We start from the raw sequence: 22,778 nt of genomic DNA on the forward strand, positions 1-22,778 counted from the left end.
ATGTTTAACTTTGAGTTAAACATAAATTAATTTCCCACAGTTTGCTGTGGGAAATCCACGCACAGCTAATAGAAGCAGGATGGCTAAGCATTGGAAAGTTCCCATTCTCATCTTGTTTCTCTTTGGGTCGAACGAAGAGGAATTCTTTCAGGACAATACTAAATAAAAGTGGAAACAAACTCAAAAGATTTTAGAGAGGCCTATCTATATGTTCAGAGGTGTCTACAACTGGAACAGTATGGGGGATTTTTACTGCCACAGGTTGAGAGGAAACATTTTCAGTCTGACAGCAGGATTTCATATCTTTGTTCTTAAAACTTGTAATGCTTGTACTCAAAACTTCTATCTGTGTTCTCTCAAACCTTTCTCCTCACGCTCAGAACTTCTCTCTGCTCAGATCAAATCTCCACTAGCACTAACTTATGAATTCTTTTCTGTAGTCCACTGGCAACCGTCTCAGCCAGTAGAATGAAAGTGTTATAATGGGTGTGTTTGTTTTCTTCTAGTATGTGTGCCTGAGTGGCTACTATCCATTGTAGTAGAACCCATATGGTAGCACCTGCTTTTCTGCGCCGCCTACTGATACAGAGAGAAACGATGTCAGCTTTCTGCTCCGTGGTAAATTTAAAGTAAAACCAACCCCCAAATCAACTTTTTTTTTTGCTGATAAACTGTGGATTATTTATGCTTCTGTATCTGTGTTATGGATTCTGTCTTTTAGCTTCTTTTATCTGCTTACACGCACACGCTGCAGCTTACATAACCATGTTTGTGTGTGACTGCCACCAGTCATATATAAACAGACTGAAAGTGATTAGACAACCCTTTAGGGAGGGCACAGGTTGCAGAAAAGAATAAAAAGCTAAACTTGCCTCACTTGGTTCCATCCATAAGGTGAACTAAGTGACGCCCGGCGCTGGACGGTGAATGTAACTCTGGTTCTGTTCCATTTGTATAACATGTATGGCTTGTAACATTTGATCATTTTTTGGCATTAAAGCCTGTTTTTATATATAATCAAATCTCATTATTTCTCAAGGTAATTTACACTGAGGGGTTCTGGTCAGGTCCTGAAACAATGGCTCCAGTCTGACAGAGCTGGTGGAGCACAGAGACAAAAATGAATGAACTTCAACAACTTGGGAGCTAGTCCGAGCTGGTTTTCGGGATCCTGAGACCAGGACCCCTCCTCAAGGAAGATCCCAGATCATGGTGACCAAAAATGGAGCTTTTCAGTGTGTGCAAAACTAAAAAGGTAGGCAGAACTTTTTTCTGCTGGCGGTTTGTTTTCAAAACGTCTGACTGCAAAGCTCGATTGTTGTTCACCCGTTTCTGGCCTCCAAATTTGTGACCATATGCTAGGGGGGGACATTCACTTAGTCATATTGTTTTGGAGAAAAGTAAGATGGTAAAAAGTATATAAAAAGTAATCGCTTATTAGTTGGCAAGCTAGTACATCCAGGGTCTTAAATATTAATAGCACAAATACATAAATAAATAAATAAGTAAGTAAATAAATAAGCATGCACATGCAAATATGTAAATCTATAAATAATCTATAAAAGAGTGCAGAGAAAATTAGATTTAAGTTACTCAGACTTGGACATTGTAAAGTCTAATGTCTACAGGCAGGAATGATTTCCTGTGTTGCTCTGTGGTGCATTTTGGCAAAATGAGTCTCTGGCTGGAGAAAGGTTTGAGAGAACACAGAGAATATGTGAAAAAGAGTGAAACTTTGAATATAAGCCTTACAAGTTTTGAGAACAAATACATGAAGTCCTGCTTTCAAACAGAAAATGTGTGCTCTCGACTTATGGCAATAAAATTTCCCCACAGACAGCAGTCTGAGATCCTGAAGTAGGAACCACATTGGTATAAAAGGTTCTGTGAAGGGGAGAGAAAAGAAGAAAAATTATTCTATAAATTATTAGGGTTTACAATAATTTTGAATTATTTGTCATTATTTTGTAAAGTTGTCTCATTAGGTTCCTTTACTGGAACAGCAAAGGTGAAGCAGGTAGCTGCTGCTAAAGTTGGCATGTGGAAGCAACAATATGGCCAATCAGGATGCAGAGCCTATCATCATCACTGAAGGCCCTCTCGTGGTTAGAGAGGGATTCTTACCCTGTGTTTTACTGAGAAACATCTTTTATTGGGGAATACGTTTCATTCTTTTAAAAGAATCATGCAAGACATCAGATAACATTTTCCTTAACTTAGTCATCAAGCCAAGCCAAAATTCATAGAGTACACCTTCCTGGAGGCTTAAGTTCAGTCAGACATCATTTAGATGACATCAGACAAATGTGAATCTAACATGAAGCTTTTTTAGTCACACACAACCTTCCAAGTGATTACCAACCAACAGAAGACTCCCAGCTCAGGTCTGATTAGTGCTTGGATGGGAGACCACCGGTTAACACAAGCTCTGCAAGCTTTCACTCCTCAACACAGGGGGAGCTGCAGCGCTCTGTCCCATTTCACTAATCAAAGACAAGTTCATACCAGCCATGTCCTCTGAAACACATGATAGGCTTTTCACTCCAAGCAGGCTTGACATACACATAAGTGTGCAACAAGCTACATAATAAACTAATCAGACTTTTTATGAATTTAATCCAGTCTGTCATCTAAAACACCAAATCACAACATTTATGGTCAAAGTAGTCTTTCTTGTGAAGCATGTACAGGAGAACTAAATTCTGTATGAGTTTTTGCATTTTAAGTGCATAAACTTGATCCGTGTCCCGAAAGACTCTTTCTATTTTGTGCATTGTAAGTGTACCGTCTACTGCCTTCTTCTCTACCTGCTATGTTTGATGGATTTAGAATGTACATTTTGGCAAGTTCTGTTTATCAAAATGTTGTGATTGTAAATATGGCCACATAAGAAGCCTTAGCATGTGCTGAAGTACAGCAGCAATTTTTCTGTTCAAGTGCAGGTGTTGCATCAAGCAGAAATGTGTATTTAAACATGTACATTTTATAGTTTCATTTCATACTTTGTGCAAATGGATCTGTCATATAAGTCTGTGGGTTTGCCTACAAAGTACATTTTTTACAGCAATTGGTTCAATACACTATTGACTGGCGGACAGTGCCACAGCTTGGTTATTTTTAGAAACCTTCTCACTGCTAATAAACTCCAGGGTTTCCCCCAGAAAACTTACTAAGGTCAGGGCGCCAGGGCAGTCCACCATGTTGTTGTATTAAAAATTGTTACATTGACAGGAAGTTTATTTATGTGTTACTGGAAGGATCTTGTTGACAATATACTTAAACACAATTATAGTCTTAAAAACAGACAAAAATACAATTTAAATTAAAAAAAATTTTTTTGCACTTCTGTTAAATCCCAATAAAGTAATCAGCCAGTGGATCTTAAGACATTCTGTAATGCTGATCACATTTAGAGTCAACCCAGGGCATAAATAAACTTATCTACTGCTGAAGGGCCCCAGACCTTCAAGGTCTCACATAAATTCTAACATTTTGACACAAACCATAGATGTAGAATAACATTTGTTTAATGAGAATGACAATGTGGTTAAATGTGATTTAATGGTTTAAGGAGGGATAAATGATAAGATTTTAATGTGAAACTCACCCTCCTATTAACTTTTTTTGCTGATAAACTGTCTAAATGCGTTATTTAGGGTTCTATTTATTTACCTTTTTCTGTGCAAATTTTGACTTTTTTGCACAGTTCTTTTAGTTTGGCATTATTTTGCCTGAAGCTATCTCACCACTGGCCCCTTCAGTCGAACAGTTCTTACGCAGTTGAATTTTCCTATTGGTTTCAGCAGAACGGCTTGGAACTTTAAGAATAAAAGGACAACTATACTAAAACCCCGTTAGTGAAGCTGATGTTCTTAGCAGGAAGGGGGGCCCCTAACTCAAATTCTGCTCAAGGCCACAAACAATCTTGGACCGGGCCTGCATGACGAGAGCCACTGCACTGTGCATCTGTCTGCTGGATGGAAAGGACAAACATGGAGATTTAATATATGTGGCACTAGGAGAGAGCAAGATTTTCTGTTTGTGACCGTTGGGTTTGTAATAAGTGCCACACAGGCTGTTTGTTTTGGTCGCTCAGGCTTTATGGGATGAATTTTTCGGATCTCCACTCTACAGCTGATTGGCTCTGTAGACGTTCACAAGCTAAACCACCATCTTTTATCACTTTTGTTTTTAAACCCTTGAATTCAGGACATATTCAATGTCCAACCACTGCGGTTCTCTTACGTGGGATCAATGAAGTAGAAAGATGATTCTGTACTATCAATTTGCCGACAGAGTACCCAGATGTAGGAGGTGTCATGTGGGAACCATCTATGGTGCTTTTTAGAAAACCAGCTGATTTAATAATTAGGCCCATAAGTCACGGCTCAGCAGGGATGAAGTCAAGACCAGTTCTTTCAAGACAAAGACCAAAAGTTTAGAACTTCCTCAAATATTTTCCAACATTGCTTTTTTGTACACCACAAAATACAAAAATCAATGCAAAAACGGTTAATTACTCAACCAAAACTACTACTTGCTATTTCACTAATAATGACCATAATAAAGTAAAATTAAAGTTATTAAATGCAGCCATACATTGATACGCATTCTCTAAACTGAATTAATCAGGTCCAGGTATTGTCCCCCCAAAAGGGGCAACCAGTCTGTACAAGGGTCAGGCACCGCCTGAACAACCCAGGCCCAGACGCTGGCCTCATCCAGATACAGGGCCAGAAAGAGTCCACATGGTCCAAATGAGCCAGCCAATCAGAGCAGCCCTAGGATGAAACAGTCCCAACACCTCTGCAAGCTCTCATTTCAACTCCATGACACCACAAGCACCTACACGGCCAACCCCACCCAGTAAAACAAACATTGAACACACACTCACAAACACACACCATGAATCTTCCATCCAGAGGGGTCACCCCCACAGGAGAGCGCCAACCCCAACAAGCTGAAAAGAACACACCTGCACAGAGTGAGCGCTGCACACAGAGAAATGAGCAAAGTCGTCTCATTTTATCTGCCATGATCATTTAAAACAGGCTAGCTTCACTCACTTACATACTTATGTCACGTGCCAACATCCCACACATACAATATATAGGTACATTTTGTTAAAAGGTTTAATGACTAAACTTCTAGGCACCACAAATCTGGGACAAACTGCAAAACAGCCAAAACACCAAGTTCCTTTAAATCAAGGCCAAAAACTCACCTGTTTTTTTATAGTTGATTTTGAACCATATTAAATGGAACACTGATCAACATATTTGACATGTATCAATGATTTTGATGATGGCACTTGTTTTTTTTTTACTGGTTTCTCAATTGTTGACTGCATTTTTTATACCTTTTTATTTTTGTGTTTTTTGATATAAAGCACTTTACATCAAAAGTAAAGTACTTTACTGACTTTCTAAACAAGGCAGTTTAGAAATAAACTTGATTGATCCATCAACCGATGATTGACTTTACTTATGGCTTGATTTTGTTGGTTGGCCTAAAACAGACTATTTCAGATAGCTTTATAATTTAATATCATTCTTGAATGACAAATGTCCCCTATGAAGACAACACACACACACACACACACAAAATTAAGACATTCATCAACAATCAGCTTTTATACTAAATAACAATTTTGAACAAATTTTTATCCGTTCATGTGACTTTGCTCATGTCAAGTATAACTAGCATCTCATACTTTTGGTCTCCAGATTAACAAAAGTCAAAAACTGTTTTCAGATTTTAAAGGTGAACAAACAAAACCTGTCAAGTAAAGAGCACAGGTTAGTTTATTCATCTATAAAGAGGAAAATAAAGCTGAGGTGTCTGCATCTAAAACCCTCAGCTTCGGTCAGCAATGGACTGATTGTGCTGTATGGATGACCACCATACCACTTTTATTTAGAAAGCATTCTAAAATAACCAGAGGTTAACACAGGGCTGTACATATACAAATGATAATAGTAATAAAAAATGAACAAGCTGAACACAGACAAGTTAAAATAACTTAATATCGTTTAGATAGAAATAACCTCTCAGGAAAAGGCTTCAGCAAATAAATATGTTTTAAGAATGTTCTTAAACCCAGAAAGAGAAGAAGCCTGGCTGACAGGGTGGAGCAGGTCATTCCACCAATTTGGGGCAGCTGCAGCTAAAATCTGGTCTCTTGTAGTTTCTGCTTGGATTTAGGTAGATTAAGGAGCTGCTGGTTGGCAGACCTAAGGGAGCAGGGGGATATACAGGGGTTGGACAATGAAACTGAAACACCTGGTTTTAGACCACAATAACTTATTAGTATGGTGTAGGGCCTCCTTTTGCGGCCAATACAGCGTCAATTCGTCTTGGGAATGACATATACAAGTCCTGCACAGTGGTCAGAGGGATTTTAAGCCATTCTTCTTGCAGGATAGTGGCCAGGTCACAACGTGATGCTAGTGGAGGAAAATGTTTCCTGACTCGCTCCTCCAAAACACCCCAAAGTGGCTCAATAATATTTAGATCTGGTGACTGTGCAGGCCATGGGAGATGTTCAACTTCACTTTCATGTTCATCAAACCAATCTTTCACCAGTCTTGCTGTGTGTATTGGTGCATTGTCATCCTGATACACGGCACCTCCTTCAGGATACAATGTTTGAACCAGAATGGTTCGGTAGTCCTTGGCAGTGACGCGCCCATCTAGCACAAGTATGGGGCCCAGGGAATGCCATGATATGGCAGCCCAAACCATCACTGATCCACCCCCATGCTTCACTCTGGGCATGCAACAGTCTGGGTGGTACGCTTCTTTGGGGCTTCTCCACACCGTAACTCTCCCGGATGTGGGGAAAACAGTAAAGGTGGACTCATCAGAGAACAATACAGGTTTCACATTGTCCACAGCCCAAGATTTGCGCTCCTTGCACCATTGAAACCGACGTTTGGCATTGGCACGAGTGACCAAAGGTTTGGCTATAGCAGCCCGGCCGTGTATATTGACCCTGTGGAGCTCCCGACGGACAGTTTTGGTGGAAACAGGAGAGTTGAGGTGCACATTTAATTCTGCCGTGATTTGGGCAGCCGTGGTTCTATGTTTTTTGGATACAATCCGGGTTAGCACCCGAACATCCCTTTCAGACAGCTTCCTCTTGCGTCCACAGTTAATCCTGTTGGATGTGGTTTGTCCTTCTTGGTGGTATGCTGACATTACCCTGGATACCGTGGCTCTTGATACATCACAAAGACTTGCTGTCTTGGTCACAGATGCGCCAGCAAGACGTGCACCAACAATTTGTCCTCTTTTGAACTCTGGTATGTCACCCATAATGTTGTGTGCATTGCAATATTTTGAGCAAAACTGGGCTCTTACCCTGCTAATTGGACCTTCACACTCTGCTCTTATTGGTTCAATGTGCAATTAATGAAGATTGGCCACCAGGCTGGTCCAATTTAGCCATGAAACCTCCCACACTAAAATGAGAGGTGTTTCAGTTTCATTGTCCAACCCCTGTACGTATGTAGCTGTAGCAGTTCAGAGAGATAAAGGAGAAGAGGAGGCAAACCATTAAGAGACTTAAAAGCTAATAAAGAAAATAGATCCTGAAATGTACAGGTAAATGAAAACCCTATGTTTCCTTAAGGCAGAATCTAGGAGAAGCAAGTAGAGGGAGAAAAGTAGAGGGCCTAAAACTAAGTCCAGTGGGACCCCCACATTGAAGAGAGACAGGAGAGGACATGAAAGTAGAGTTTGACAGAAAACGTTTGCTGGGCCAGATAAGTTAGAGCTACTGTAAGTCATTGAGCCACTGGGTCAAAGGCAGGAATTCAATCTAGAAGCGCAATGAGAACACCTGAATCAGCTGCTAAAACACATTGTTAAAAACTACTAGAAGGGCAGATTAGGTGCTACATAAAGCTATACATCTCTAAAATACTACATCCTTCTAAAAATATCATTAGTTATTTATTAACTATGTTTTTTCAAGAGTTTTTGAGGCAAAAGGAAGTTTGGAAATAGGTGTGTATCTTTAAAAAGTATCAGGACTGAGATATGGTTTCTTAACTTGAGGCTAAATATGATTGACAGGAACAACCCCAGAGGACAAGAGACTATTGATAACTGAATGTCCAACTGGTGCTGCAATGAGGAAAACCTGATCACCATTTCTTGGTTTTGGTAGATCAGCAGCACAAATCAATCCTTCACATTGTAAAATGATCATATTGTGGGCGTGCTGTGGTGGCGGAGGGGTTAGCGCGACCCACATTCAGAGGCAACGTAGCCTCGACGCGGCTGTCGCGGGTTCGACTCCCGGACCCGACGACGTTTACCGCATGTCTTCCCCCCTCTCCTTCCCCCTTTCCTGTCAGCCTACTTTGAAAAAGGGACTCTAGAGCCCACAAAAAGACCCCTTGCAGGGCGAAAAAAAAAAAGATCATATTGTCAGGAATGGCTTTGTAAACAGACACTTCAAGGTCACTGAGTTTTTACCTAAACAGAAACTGACCTTTAAATACAATTCAATGTGAATCTGTGACAAAATCTCAGCCTATCAATTCAAATAAAGAGAGACAGATATATCGAGATGCTGCGGCATGTGAGACTAAAGCGAAACAATATTGCTGTTGCATTTTAGTCATCTTTCAGTGGGAGGCAGTTAGCATATCTGTTGCTTAAATGACTGTATAGAAAAACTTGATGGTAACAAACTGACCAGAAAAAGACAAGAACTCACTTCCACACAATCAAGTTTTCATTCTTAACCTGATTAAGAAGGCTGGTTCTGTTCTGGTTCTGATCTGGGGACGACTGTGGAACCTCTGGAGATGATGAGGCAAAGAAAGAGTCTTCATAAAATCAAGACAGTTATGGACAACCCTGACCATCACCTTCATTAGACTGTCTTGGGTAAAGAGCATCTTCAGTCAGAGGCTTCTTCAGATTCACTGTAATACAGACTGCTACAGGAGATCTTTCCTACCAACAGCCATAACTGTCTACAATAACTCTTTGAAGAATTAATGAGTTACAACACTTGATTTCCCTTTGGGATTAATAAAGTATTTTTAATTTGAATCTGAATTTCAGTACAATGAACGCTCATATTTTCACAGGCTCATTCTGATGGGTATGAATTATTAAAAATGGTTCATGGCAATTAATACGTTAGTAAAAATTTGATGAGTAAACCAAAGAAATTAGAAAGTGAGGACAAATTCAATAAAACAGCTGTAAGACACTTTTACAAAAATATAATCGTCATTTAAGTTCCTCAACTTCCGGAGGAAGTTCTTCCTCTGGTGAGCTTTCCAGAGCCGAGGATTTAAATGTCAGTTTGTTGTCCATCACTGTGCAGGAACTTGTATTTGTGCACCTCGTACACTTGACCATTAGTAATAACTGGAGGAAGAGGGGTAGAAGTCTGTCCACATCACCATTGTCAACATTAATTAATGACTGACATTTTCTTTTGGGATCAAAAAAGTATTTTTGAAATTAAATTTAAATTGAACTGAACTGAATTAATTACTGATTTTAAGCCTTATCAACTCTCACTGAGTTAAGGCCCCCACATACTCGGGTGCAGGGTCGGCCCAAATCTCTATGGGACCCTAAGCGAAATTTTTTTGGGGGGGCCTCTAATTCTCCTAACAATGTGGACTGGCTGCAATCAGCAGTCAGATAATTAGATTATTCACACACCTGCTATAAAGTTATTGCATCTCTGACAGTGCTGTTTACATTATATACATGTATAATAGGCTATATTTATTGGCCAACTGATTTATCGACCAGTTAATTTCTGGGAGCTGATTTCCTTAATTTTGGGGGATCGTGATCTGCTGATACTGACATGTGAAACTGATCTTATCCCCTAATCTTATTTCAATCTTCTATATAATCTTATCTTAGTCAGCAAAGGTTTAAAAATCAGTCTCTGTCCTCTTCTGCTCTGCAGTGAGAGGTTTGACTGACAGGCCGGCCCATCTGGTCAGGTCTGAACTTTTGCCGTTAACAATATTCACCTCACTGTTGCTAACTCAGTCACTTTCTTGATATATTTAGCGACATTTCAGACAAAAAAATTCATATCAGCCAAAATCAAAATCAGCAGGTCAGGCTTTTTAAAGATCAGTAACCAGGGATCGGCCAGAAAACTGCAATCGGTGCAGCCCAACTTAACATGGAATACATACACACATATTCATGACATTCTTTCATTAAATAAATTTAACTTATGCGTAACTCCAATGGCTAAAAATGTAATTTATACCAGGTGAGTCTTTCTCCCCTGAGAATGTGGACCGGTACCGGTACCGAACTGATTCTGAGCCTTCAAATGATTTTAACAGAAGTTTCACAAACTTAGAAGTTGATGTAAAAATAATGTTTGTTTCAACCACATAAATGATCAGCAACAAACAAAATATCCCCAACTACAGCACTGAGTAGCTTATCGATGTAGCAGCTATGTAGCCTGGCGTAAAAACATTTTGCTAGACAATGTCAAACATTGAGAAGTTTTAATTATTGTTATTAAACGTTAACACTGCGTTTTGAAGCCAAAAATACCTCAGAAATATCCAGAGCCAACCGTGAGAATCAACTCATTTAAAGTTTAAACTCTGTTTCACACAAACACAAAGACCCTAGCATAAATGTTTGGTTGTTGAACTGGACAGTTCCAGGTCGCTATCACGCTAGCAGTTTACAAATCTTTTACATTACATTACCAAGGCTCATTAAAACAAACCTTTATCTTGGCTTTTTTCTATTCTTCCTCTTTCTTTTCTCCCTCCCTGGAGGATAAGCCCTTTTTTGAGACATTGTTTTGCTTACTTAACTTCTGACCAGAGCTTTGAACATTTGGATGCTCTGCACATCGCAGGGCAGCTCGTTAACGGAGAAGCGAGCAGTACCTACCGCGGCCACCAGGGGGCCCCCAAGAGCAATTTAAATATTTTCTTTTTATCCCTAAAATAATGATTTCTACATACATTATGAAATATATATTATTGTAAAAACAAATCACTCCATAGTGAAATTGTTTGTTTTTGATATTATAATGACATAGAAATTATTACTAAACAAAACAAAACAAAAACAAAAATCAGCTAAACTGAGGGGACCCCTTAGTGGCCTTGGGGCCCTAAGTGGCTGCTTAGTTTGCTTATGCTTTGGGCCGGCCCTGCTCGGGCGTACTTCAGTCCGCGGAGGTCTGTACATGTCCGCGCAGATAAATTTTTATGACCGCGTATGCATACTCGGTGTCTAATAAATGTGAGAATAATAAAAATATGTTTAGTGCTCAAAGCTTATTTTCAAAGGGCGATTTTAATTGGACAAACATCCTCTCGGAACCCATATTGTAATTTATTGAATAGAACTGTAAAAGTTAATGAGATGGAGATTATTCACGGAGTGGTGCTAACATTAATACAATAACCAGGACCTGGAGGAGTTTAACGTTACCTGGGACATTCATGGTAGAAGACGCTGTGCTCGAAGATATCCCCTCCACGAGTCACTTCATGTTGCTAAGCAACGTACAAACACTTTACATTCGTACAATTCAGTCGCATGCTGTGCGTTCTGTTTGAGGATGTTAATCACTTTTATTGTGATTAAAGCTCTGCACATGTTGCAACTGGCCCTGGAATCGTCCTTTTTTGTGAAATGTAACAACACTTTGGAGCGCTTCCGCCGAGACGCCATCTTCGATCATTTCTAAATCAAACTACGGAACGTGTACAATACGTCATCACGCAAATACGTCTATCGCAATTTGAATCGATGAGTGTGAAATCTTTAGGCAGATGAACGATTCCAACGAATTGAACAGAACCAGTTCTCGATTTTCCTTCGGCTAGGGCAACGAATGAAGCTAAAACAACATTAATAACAAATAAATAATAACACTGCATGTTTTAAGACTTAGACTGACTTTATTGTCATTTTGCATGCATAGGGTGTATACAGAATGAAATTTTGTTGCATACGGCTCCGAACAATGTTTTGAGGTTCCAGTGTTATGAGGTTACTCCAGAATAAAATAAAATACAATATAAAATATAAATATAAAATATAAAGTGCAGGAATGACAGTAAAATAGAAGTTATTTAGCTATGTACATGTGCAAGGTATGAAGTGGAGACCAGTTTTTTGAGTGCAGTTCAGTTAAGAGTTCAGCAGTCTGATGGCAAGTGGGAAAAAGCTGTTTCGGAACCTGGTGGACCTGCACCGGATGCTGCGGAACCTCTTTCCAGAGGGCAGCAGGGAGAACAGTCCATGGTGGGGGTGTGAGGGGTCACTGACGATGTTTCGGCCTCTGGACACGCAGCGCTGGGATGAAATGTCCTGAATGGAGGGAAGGGGGGCCCCGATGATCCTCTCTGCTGTCCGCACCACTCTCCTCACGTTCTTCCAGTCGGAGGCGCTACAGCCTCCTCACCACACAGAGAGGCAGCTGGTCAGAATGCTCTCTATGGTGCTTCTGTAGAACGTCTTGAGGATGGGCGGGGGCAGGTGTGCTCTTCTCATCCTCCGCAGGAAATACAAGCGTTTCTGTGCCCTCTTGACCAGAGACGTGGTGTTCACAGTCCAGGTGAGGTCGTTTGTGATGTGCACCCCCAGGAATTTAGTGCTGCTGACCATCTCCACAGCCGAGCTGTTGATGAGCAGTGGAGCGTGGCTGGGCCGGTTCTTCCTGAAGTCGACGATCATCTCCTTCGTCTTGTCAACGTTCAGGATCAGGCTGTTGTCTCTGCACCAGTCCACCAGCTGCTCCACCTCCTCTCTGTAGTCCGGGTCGTTGTCGTCTCTGATGAGGCCCACCACCATTGTGTCGTCCGCGAACTTCACGATGTGATTGGTGGCGAACCTGGGGGCGCAGTCGTGTGTCATCAGAGTGAACAGCAGAGGGCTCAGGACTCAGCCCTGAGGGGAGCCTGTGCTGAGGGTGATGACATCGGAGGTGTGTTGTCCGATCCGGACTGACTGAGGTCTGTCGGTGAGGAAGTCTAGCAGCCAGTTGCACAGGGGGGTGCTGAAGCCCAGGTGACCCAGTTTTCCTGCCAGATGCTGTGGGATGATTGTGTTGAACGCTGAGCTGAAGTCCAGGAACAACATCCGCACATGAGTGTTCTTCTCCTCCAGGTGAGCCAGGCTCAGGTGTAGGGTGGAGGAGATGGCGTCCTCAGTGGAGCGGTTTCGGCGGTAGGCAAACTGGAACGGGTCGAATGTGGAGGGGAGTCTGGAGACGATGTGTTCTTTTACCAGCCTTTCAAAGCACTTCATCATGATGGGAGTCAGTGCCACAGGCCGGTAATCGTTGAAAGAGGTGACTTGAGGTTTCTTTGGCACCAGAATGATGGAGGCAGTTTTGAGACAGGCTGGCACTGTGGCTTGGTCCAGTGAGGTGTTAAAAATGTCTGTTAGGACACCAGCCAGCTGACCTGCGCATTCCCTGAACACCTGCCCAGGTATGTTGTCGGGGCCTGGGGCCTTCTGTGGGTTGACTCTTTTCAGAGTCTTCAACACATCGGCTGTGTCCAGGCAGAGTGCCTCCTCTTCCTGGTGGGGAACAGTTTTCTTTGCCGGAGTACTGTTCAGTGCCTCGAACCTCCCAAAGAAGTTATTGAGTCTATTGAGAAAGTCAGCATCAACTTCGCCCACTGGGGGGGAGGATGGATTGTAATCTGTGATCGCCCGTATGCCTTGCCACATACTCCTGGTGTTGCTGGTGTCGTGGAAGAACTCCTGTATTTTCTGACTGTGGGTTCGCTTTGCTAACCTGATAGCACGGTTCAAGTTGGCTCTCGCTGTCCTCAGTCCCTCCTTGTCGCCAGACTTGAAGGCTGAGTTCCGTGGTTTTAGCATTTCCCGTACCTCCTTAGTTATCCAGGGTTGTTGGTTGGCCCGGGTGATAATGTTCTTAGTGATGCTGACGTCCTCTGTGCACTTGTTGATGTAGGCTGACACAGTCATGGCGTACTCATCGATGTTGATCTGGTCATTGTAAGTGGCTGCTGCCTTGAACATCTCCCAGTCAGAGCACTCAAAACAGTCCTGGAGTGCCTCCATGGCCCCCTCAGTCCACACCCTCACCTGCTTCACTGTAGATGGGTTAGCTTATAGAACATCTCTAAACATGTCAATGTTTTTAAAGCACTTTAAAAAAATTTAAAATAAGATTTTTTAGATTTGACAGTATTCTGATAATGAAGAAAACAATTTTTCAAAATGTCAAAAAGAAACCTGCAACTTATCCCTTTTTCATCACCTCAGCTCAGCTGTAGTCTCACATGTAGTTTCACTGGACCACGGCTCAGAAAATCTGTAGGGTTTTTTTTCATGGTTTTAGAGGAACTGGAGTTCAAAGTGTTTGTGCATATTAAATATTAAATTGGGTAGTAATAACATTGACGTCAAGATTGGAAGTCAATTTATGAATCTTGTAAATTTCTTAACTACAGTGGTTGGAATCATGATAGCAAATAAAATAGGTAGATGATTGAAAATACAAGTTTGAGAAATTCCATTGATATTTAAACAAAAAACATGAGATAATTGAAGGTCCAGAGCATGGCCTTTTTCATGGGTTGGGCCAACCACTGGCTGAATAAAATTAAAAGAATCAATCGTCTAGAAAGTCCTTTGCTAATGGTTTGTCATCGCAACATACTTGTATACTGAAATCTTCAAAAAATGTGTATATGATCAAAATTCAAGGTAATAGTGATAAAAAACAAAAATTTTGAAATAAAGTCCTTATTAAACTGAGGAGGACGATAAATCATTCCATACAGCAATGGAGGAGTTTGTTGAATTTCAAGTAATTGAAGCTCAAAACTGGAATATGGATTTACAGAAATGTGTTGACAGTGAACACTAGATCTTAATGCTGTAACTAGATTTACCAATCTAGTTAAAATAAGCACAAGGAAGAAGCTCCGAGGATGGAATTAACTGACCTTCTTGAAGCCAAGATTCTATGATGACTTCTTCAAGTTACATGACTTAAAGAAGTCATGTAACATAAAGGTCTTATTTGTTAATGACCTAACATTAAACAAAGCCATGTCAATGAGTGGTGGTGAAGCGGCGCAGGTCAAAGAAGAAACATGTCGTTTGAGAATCTCAAGGAGTCAAACAAATATTGGGTTTGAAGGGTTTTTTCCAACTGGCTGTCCAGATCATGCCAGGAACTGACCCTCCAGCAAGAGACGCCCTTCCCCCAACAAACACTAGCTAAGAGGTTGGATGTCATCTGCCGTACCTCAGCACAGCAACAGTTAAACAACCACTCCATAACTACATCAGCTAAGATAAAAAAAAAACATCTGCTAATGTTGATTGTATTTGAAACAATGATCACATCAAAAACTTAAGATATTCTGACAATCAACCTGTGCTATCTGCTCAGAATTTTGTTTTATCAAAGTTCCCCACAGACACACTTCACCAAATAAATCAAAATATTCAACGGTATATCAAAAACGTCTTTAAGTAGGGAAACTCAGAAGCAATTGGACAATGTGACAGAAAGCCATTTTGATCAACACGTAGCTGGACAAACTGAAGAAATATTGAATCTTTGTAAACATATGCTTCTAACCAGAAAAGCTCTTGGAAATAGAAAATGTTTACAGTTGTCAATGTGTATTGACAATTTTAACAATGGAACTGACATAATGCCTGTTACTGGTTTTTGCAACTGTTTACTATGTAATAATAAAAATAATAATACATTTTATTTATAATATCCTTTATATATTTAGATCTCAAAGGGCAAAAACAAGCAAATCAGAAAAATAAGATAAAACAAAGACTTTACCTTTAAAAAATATCAAATAGCAATACTTTTTTAAACTTTGGTTCGAACAGCAGTGGAGGGGACATTTGATCCTTTGTTTAGTCTCTGTTTAAGAGCAGAACTCTACTGATGTGAATGCTGCTTTAGGTACAGTCAATTGTTCTGTTATTGTTTTATGTTATTAATGCACAGAAAACAAAACTAGCTGAAGAACAAAAACCTGCAGCTGAAGAAAAAACAAAAGGACCCAGAATGGAAGGATGTGGCAGACGGGTGTGTTGGTTTTACTCTTAATGAACCAAAGAGTTGCTTCTATTATATCAGGCAAACTACAGCCTCATATTAGAAAAAAAATTAGTTACAATCATTTTGGCCAGAGATAAAATCTGTAAAATAATAGTTTAGAAACACTCCATTTATTGCAATCTATAAAGTAAATCTGAGTAGATGGGGACAAGTGCATACATTTACCTTGTTATACTATGGTTAATTTTCATATACTTGTCAAATATATTGGCTCTATGCAATCTACTGTGTTTCTTTAGAGAAAAACCATTTTTAGGCTGCTCAAATAATAATCTGAACTTGACTGCTATTCATGGGCGTTTTCTCAACATTGCTTTAGATATTTTACATACATACAATTTTAAAAACTAAAACATGTTCTCCAGCAGGTGTTGATGATAAGACCTTCTAACCTTCTATAACCAGACATCAACATCCTAATGCATGCTGATAATAGCCTGGGTTTATTGTCCCTACACAACTGATGCTCATGTTGTTTTTGACACCGTTTATCACTTCCTTGCAATTATTCCTTTTTTCTGCACATACTTGATTTGAAATTGTGACAGAGTCAAACCAGATAATAAATGGATCCATTGTTCCTGTGGTTTCTAGCAAAAGAGGCCGAACTGAAAGTAGACAATCGAGTCACGCTTTCTAAATTTGCCAAGAATACACTAATACACCAATAGATCCATTTTTAAAAGGATTTCTGAAAATCCAAACTTTCCTCATCATAAACGCTTGTAGACACAGCAGACAACGTGAACACACCTCGCTTTGTGCACTGATTATGCTCATATGAGTGGCTGTCAGAACAACATGGAAGACAGCAGCATGTGGGCTTTATGACACCAGAAGGGTTTCAGGATCAGGGCCGGCAAAAGGCACAAGCAAACTAAGCAGCCGCTTAGGGCCCCAGGGCCACTAAGGGGCCCCCTCAGTGGAGCTGATTTTATTTTTCTTTAGTAATGATTTGTATGTCATTATAATAACACAATTTTATTAAGTTGTAATTTTTTTACAATAATATATATTTATTGTATGTAGAAGTAGAAATCATTTGTTATATGGACAAAATGAAATAATAAAGAAATTGCGCTTAGAGGGCCCCCTGGTGGCCGCGGTATGTAATGCTTCACTGGTAATATGAGCTACAATGTGCAGAGCATCCAAACATCCAAAGCACCGTGGAAGATAAGTTTGCAAAACAATGTCGCAAAAATAGACTTATCCATCAGGGAGAGAGAAAAGAAAGACGAAGATAGATAAAGAGCCCAGGTAAGCGTTTGTTTTAATGTGTCTTGGTAATGTAATGTTCATCAAAAAGGTTTGTTAAGCTGCTAATAGAAACTTAGCTTAATAGTAGCCTTGAGCAGTCCAGTTCAACAGCCAAAAGGTAACTAGGATCAATTGGAATGTATGTGTGATTGAATTGAAATAAATTTTTGTAAAGTGCCTTGAGATCGCACGTTGTGAATTAGTGATATATAAACAAACTGAATTGAATTGAACAGTTTGTCTGTTAGATGCTGGAGGGAGATGTGGCCTTAACTAAAGAGAGAAGAAAATTAACATAAGAAAAACTGCTTCAGTGAACATGAAGTACCAAAGAACAAGTCTATCATTACTGTGAGATCATGGCCATGAACACCAGGAGCCAGTGCTACAGGGCAGGATCAGCAGCTTACAGGCGGAACTTCAGGTTCAGTGTTGAACAAAGCTGCTTCAGTTCCTACCTGGGTTTGACTCCTTGCTAATCTATGCTGGAAACCCAACCAGAGGAGCAGGTTTAGAGATTTTAGGTCAAATCTCTAAACCTAGAGTTTGACCTAAAACCATGAAAAAACTGCCTCTAAACTAATCTCTGCACACAGAGAGAAAACTGAAGAAGAGCCAGCCATGTGTGAACTTCTTTCACTAGAGAAACCTGGCTAGTGAGGAGAAAGCAGACGGCTCCATCCTCTCCATTCCGCTTTATATTATATCTCGTGATGCACCAGTAGGAACATTTGTTCCGGTATCGATATCCAATATTAACATAGTTATTGCTGATAACTGATATATATTTATACTTCCCTACTATTTCAATACCATGAGAAAACAAGCACACCGCTGACATCTCTTTCAACTAAACACCTCCCACTTCAGAGCTGCATCACCGTCACCATCACTTCCCAAACAGACTCCACATGGCCAATCATGCAGCAGGGTTACAGAATCAGAGGGGCGAGTCCTACCAGAAGAACCTGTAGGATTTCGAACAGCGTTCGACTCTGCATCACATTCAGTGCTCTAAAAACAAGCAGACTTGTCAAGTGCTATCCTCAGCAAGTTGTTGTCTGTATCCTCCAGTGATCAACTCAATGCTCAGATGAGACAGGAAGTGGAGGATGATACAATGTCTCATCTCTACACAGAAGCAGGCAGGGCTGCAGCAGCTGCTGCCTTTGCTCTTTAATGTGTCACACACTTAACGGAATTCTCTGTTAATGCTAATGGATTGATTTCTGCTAAAGACAGACCAGACATGCTGGACCTGCTTCACAGTTTTTACAACAAAAAAAAAGAAACAAAAATTGCTCTTCATTATTCTATAAGATAGTATTAAACTTGACCCAGTTCTGCTTATGTTTCTGCAGGGGAGCTGAAGTTCTTTCTTTTTCTAAAGCCTGGTAAAACCTTAAAGGTTGTACAGCCATTGTCAGGAGCAGAGCTCATCACTTGTTGAAGGTGTGATCATTAGCACAGCATGCTGTTTAGGCAGCGCCTCATTAATGTTTGTGAGACGTGACACAGCCTGGTTGACACTTCTATAAGAATATTTACTGAAGTTAACATTTCAAATGAGCCTTACATTGTCTTTCTCTGTGGCTCATTAAAACAGTCTGATTCTGTGATTATTTACAAGATTCAAATCTGCTCAGTAGAAAAGCTATTGGTGTGATGTGTGTTTGTACAGTATGCTTTAAATGGAGAAGACTCAGACATCCATGTCATGTTTACACCACCTCAGGTTCTGATCAACTACTTGTCCTTTCTGATGGTTAAATTGCATTGATATGAACATTTCTTGTGGCAGATTTATAATATTCACAAATAATTAAAAGGTAACAAAGCAAAGAAGCATAGTCACACACATCCACTCACTAACTGCATTACTTAGTAGACCTCCCAAACACACACACAGATCCAGATATACCTGATCAAGATGCACAATGTGCAAAGCTAACTTGTTTGACCTTAAGGGGTCAACTTCCTTGCAATATCGAAACACACACACACTAAAGGCCTGCTGATGCCACCTCAGTGACACACATTACACACACACACACTACGACAGCCACACATTCACTCTATCCAGCCTATGCTCAGAAAAAGAACAGCTCCTCAGTAACAAGGCGGGATTCAATGAAGCCCTGGCATGATGGCACAGAATGAACATGGTGTCAGTCACTCAGTGTGTGTTACTTGTGTGTGTACTAACTTTTGTTCTTACGAAGCAGAGTAGAGGTGATCCAAGGCTCCGATTGGACCATCCTGCATGAAGGTACAGTCTTGTCGTCCACTGATGATGACGTGACAACCATGGGAAAGCTTGGCAAATGTTCAATCCAGATGAGAAATACTGTCAGTGGAAATGCTCTGACAGACAGACAGGCAGACAGACAGGCAGGACTTGGAGGGCAGAGTCAGTCTTCCAATCCCAGAGTTCACTTCAACACTTCACATCCAACTAAACATCTCAAGTTTGAAATGGTGGGAAACTGTCCAACCAGTCCAAAGGCACCTTCTTCTCTGGCTTGTTTTTCTCCTCTCCCGGTTTGCTTGTGACTTATTTCTAAGGCAACCAACAGGTGTACAGGCAGCTTGTCTCTCTGAAGTAAAAATATAAAGGATGTAATCTCTGTTTTACGTGGATTTACACTATAGATATAGATCTCTCACTCTACATATATATTGTTTCTCTGTGGATTTGGGAACTATAGGGAAATAAAATATTTGGCTTATAGGTTTAGCTTTTTGTGGTGGAGTCGGCAGTTTCATGCATTCTGTCTGCAGGCTGGAGCTTCCAGATCGCTGGTGTCTATCAGGTAGTCAGGAAAACAAAGTTCTGCTATTCTAGCGTGATTAAGAATTAGAGCAAACAAGGTATAAAGGCATAGTCTTTAGTTGCTTCTGATATGTTCGTTTAGTCCAGGTTAGCACACAGCATAGTTCTTTTTTAACTTTATTTTTGTTTCAATCCAGAGGAGGCATTATGTGTCCGTGAAGCCTTAGCCTACAGAATAAAACTTTCCTAGAACTCTCAAATTACCAAGGCTACATGGTCACTAGGTTTCCACAGAAAAACAGACCAATGGTAGAAATTTGGGATAAATTTTTGCAGTTTTTTTTTCTTTTAAGACATTGACTTGCTTTAGGTTCGGCTAGTGCTATCCAGGCTTGCCCTGCATTTTGCCAGACGGGCTGAGCGAGCAAGTGCAATAGGTTTTGGAAGAGAAAAGGGTAAGGGGGAGTCAGGTTTCCTGCTGCCTGCTTTTACCCCATCCCTTACCCTAAAAATAGCTCTGATTACTGGGACTTTCTGGGAGACCAGTCACTGGACAGAGCTGTTACCGATTGGATTAATCCGCTGACCCAAACAGCCCTGCGGTGCTGCTGCCACAAATCCCGCTTCAACAGAGCTCCGTGTGGGTGTGTGTGTGCGTCAGTTCACTCAGATCTCATTCACACATTCAAACTCTGCGCCAAAACCCAGAAATAATGTAGTCTCCAAAACTGCACAGAAGGTTGCTGTGAACGACGGTTGCATAAACCTTTGTAAACAAAGCAAACCGATGCAACTTGTTGCTGATACAGAGAAAGGTCGAAAAGTTCACGATCCCCACGAAAGACGTGTCGCACACAGTACTCCTGTTCCTGGATAGATGAGCCGACCAGAGATCGGGAGTCAAAAGTTGAATTCCAGAATACTGGTTTGTGCCATAATGTTCCGCTGCGCTGCGCCGCTACTTTCAGTTCACCAAAAAAAAAAAAAAGAAGAAAAAAGATCACACAAATCCACAAGAAACTCACGATTTGAGGTAATCACGCGCATGTAAATTCACAAAGAAATGTCAGAGCTGCCTTAAGGGGGACAAAAGAAACCAAATCCGGACTTCCTGAGCTTTCTGTCCAGCGCGTCAGAGAGCCTCTTTATGGGCCTCCTCCTGTCAAAACCCGCGGTCTTCCTCGCACTCAGTGCCCGCACATGTCTGTATTTCTCCGAACCGGAGGCGGTTAGTTTATTCCCTCGAGGTGGAAACCATCACAGGGGCGATTTGGAGTCATGCTTCTCGCCCGTTTCCCATACCCTGCTCCGCTGTAGTCGGAATCTGCGCTCCTCTGCCATCCGGCTCCCCCACCCTGCTAAAGGACTGAACCACTGGCCACAGCAGGGGTCGGAGCGCCGCTACATGAAGCAGCTTCACTGAACACTCATGTCACATCGAGGAGCACAGACACCAAAGAAAAAGTAACGATATTAACAAAATGATCACACAAAACTGAATACTAATGCTAATCGGAGGAAATGAAGCGACATGGACACCGAAGCTAAGGGGAGGTCTGGCCCCATCTGGCTGTAGTAGTCCGCTCCAAGCAAACCTCTCCCGTTCTCTCCATTTATAGTAACAGCGGGATAAATATACTGGAACTTTATATACAAGCATGCATAGACGACCTCTTTCCTCACACTCTAAACAATCATCAAACCGTCTCACTATTCGGTTAGAGTCTGCAAACGATGATTTGGTCTGAATATTCTGTATTGCTGTAGTCTGGAGTTTTCTCTTTGTTTAAAATAGACACATTAAAAAGTTTTGAATTGCAAATGCGTTGTTGCCCGCTGTGTATGAATGCTTCTGTAACCTGAACCTTCCGCCCCCCTCTTGCAAACACATGTATGTTACAGAGACTGACGTCTTTATGTTAATCCTTCTCAAAAGGACCAATGCTAGCCAAAACAGACAAGCAAAATAAATTGTTGCGTCCACGTGACCAACAGCGTTTCACTTTGTGTAGTTTTTCAAAGGACTTTAAACTTCCATGTACTCGGTTAGATACAGCCTCTACCTTCAATCACCACGCATCCTCCCATGGCCCTGTTGCTACCCGGCGGTAAGGCAACTCCTGCCCAATTGGCTGCAAACAGTCCCATCCCTTACTGTAATTGGGTAATGGCAAGGTTTGTGGGAGGAGCTCTTAGCTCAGTTCTCCATGTCTGTTTTAACGGCGCGAGTCAGGAGCGACGCGGAAATAGTTTGAAGATGTTAGGTAGAAATGGAAAGAAGGACGTGGAGACAGAGCGGGTGGGGCTGGAGATTGAGCCAGCGAGTGGGGGAGAGCAAGGAAAAAAGCTTCCTCAAGCACATGCTCCTAAGTGACTCTACAGCTCAGATGTTTGACTTCTCCTCGCCAACCAGCCAAAGCTAGTTGTTACTGTTGCTATCCGAGCATTCCATCTAAATCAGGCACAATGCTGCCTGGGAACAGCTCAGCGGTGTCATAAACCAGCTGACAACTCCTTAAAGGAACACTCACCCTCAACTGCAACTCAGTATGCGCTCAAACAAATACCTGACAGTGAGAACCAGCCTTGTTTTTCTCAGGAATGTGCTGTTGATCAACAAATTTATTAAGT

General features: G+C 41.1%; 1 protein-coding gene across 3 annotated transcripts in view; it reads right to left on the reverse strand.

Moving 5' to 3' along the window:
• dyrk1b (dual-specificity tyrosine-(Y)-phosphorylation regulated kinase 1B) overlaps window positions 1-22,778 on the reverse strand; it is a 70,062-nt gene that overhangs the window by 23,533 nt on the left and 23,751 nt on the right. The window contains exon 1 of one of the 3 annotated variants that reach the window (XM_032558170.1): window positions 19,581-21,503. The exons of the other annotated variants lie outside the window; for them this stretch is intronic. Within the exon in view, the coding sequence (XP_032414061.1) occupies window positions 19,581-19,683 (103 nt within the window). The 5' untranslated portion in view covers window positions 19,684-21,503. Of the gene's footprint in view, window positions 1-19,580; window positions 21,504-22,778 lie in introns of those variants that run through there. 3 annotated transcript variants of the gene reach the window in all.

This window comes from Xiphophorus hellerii, chromosome 3, assembly GCF_003331165.1.
Source record: "Xiphophorus hellerii strain 12219 chromosome 3, Xiphophorus_hellerii-4.1, whole genome shotgun sequence".
NCBI classification, from domain to species: Eukaryota; Metazoa; Chordata; class Actinopteri; order Cyprinodontiformes; family Poeciliidae; genus Xiphophorus; species Xiphophorus hellerii.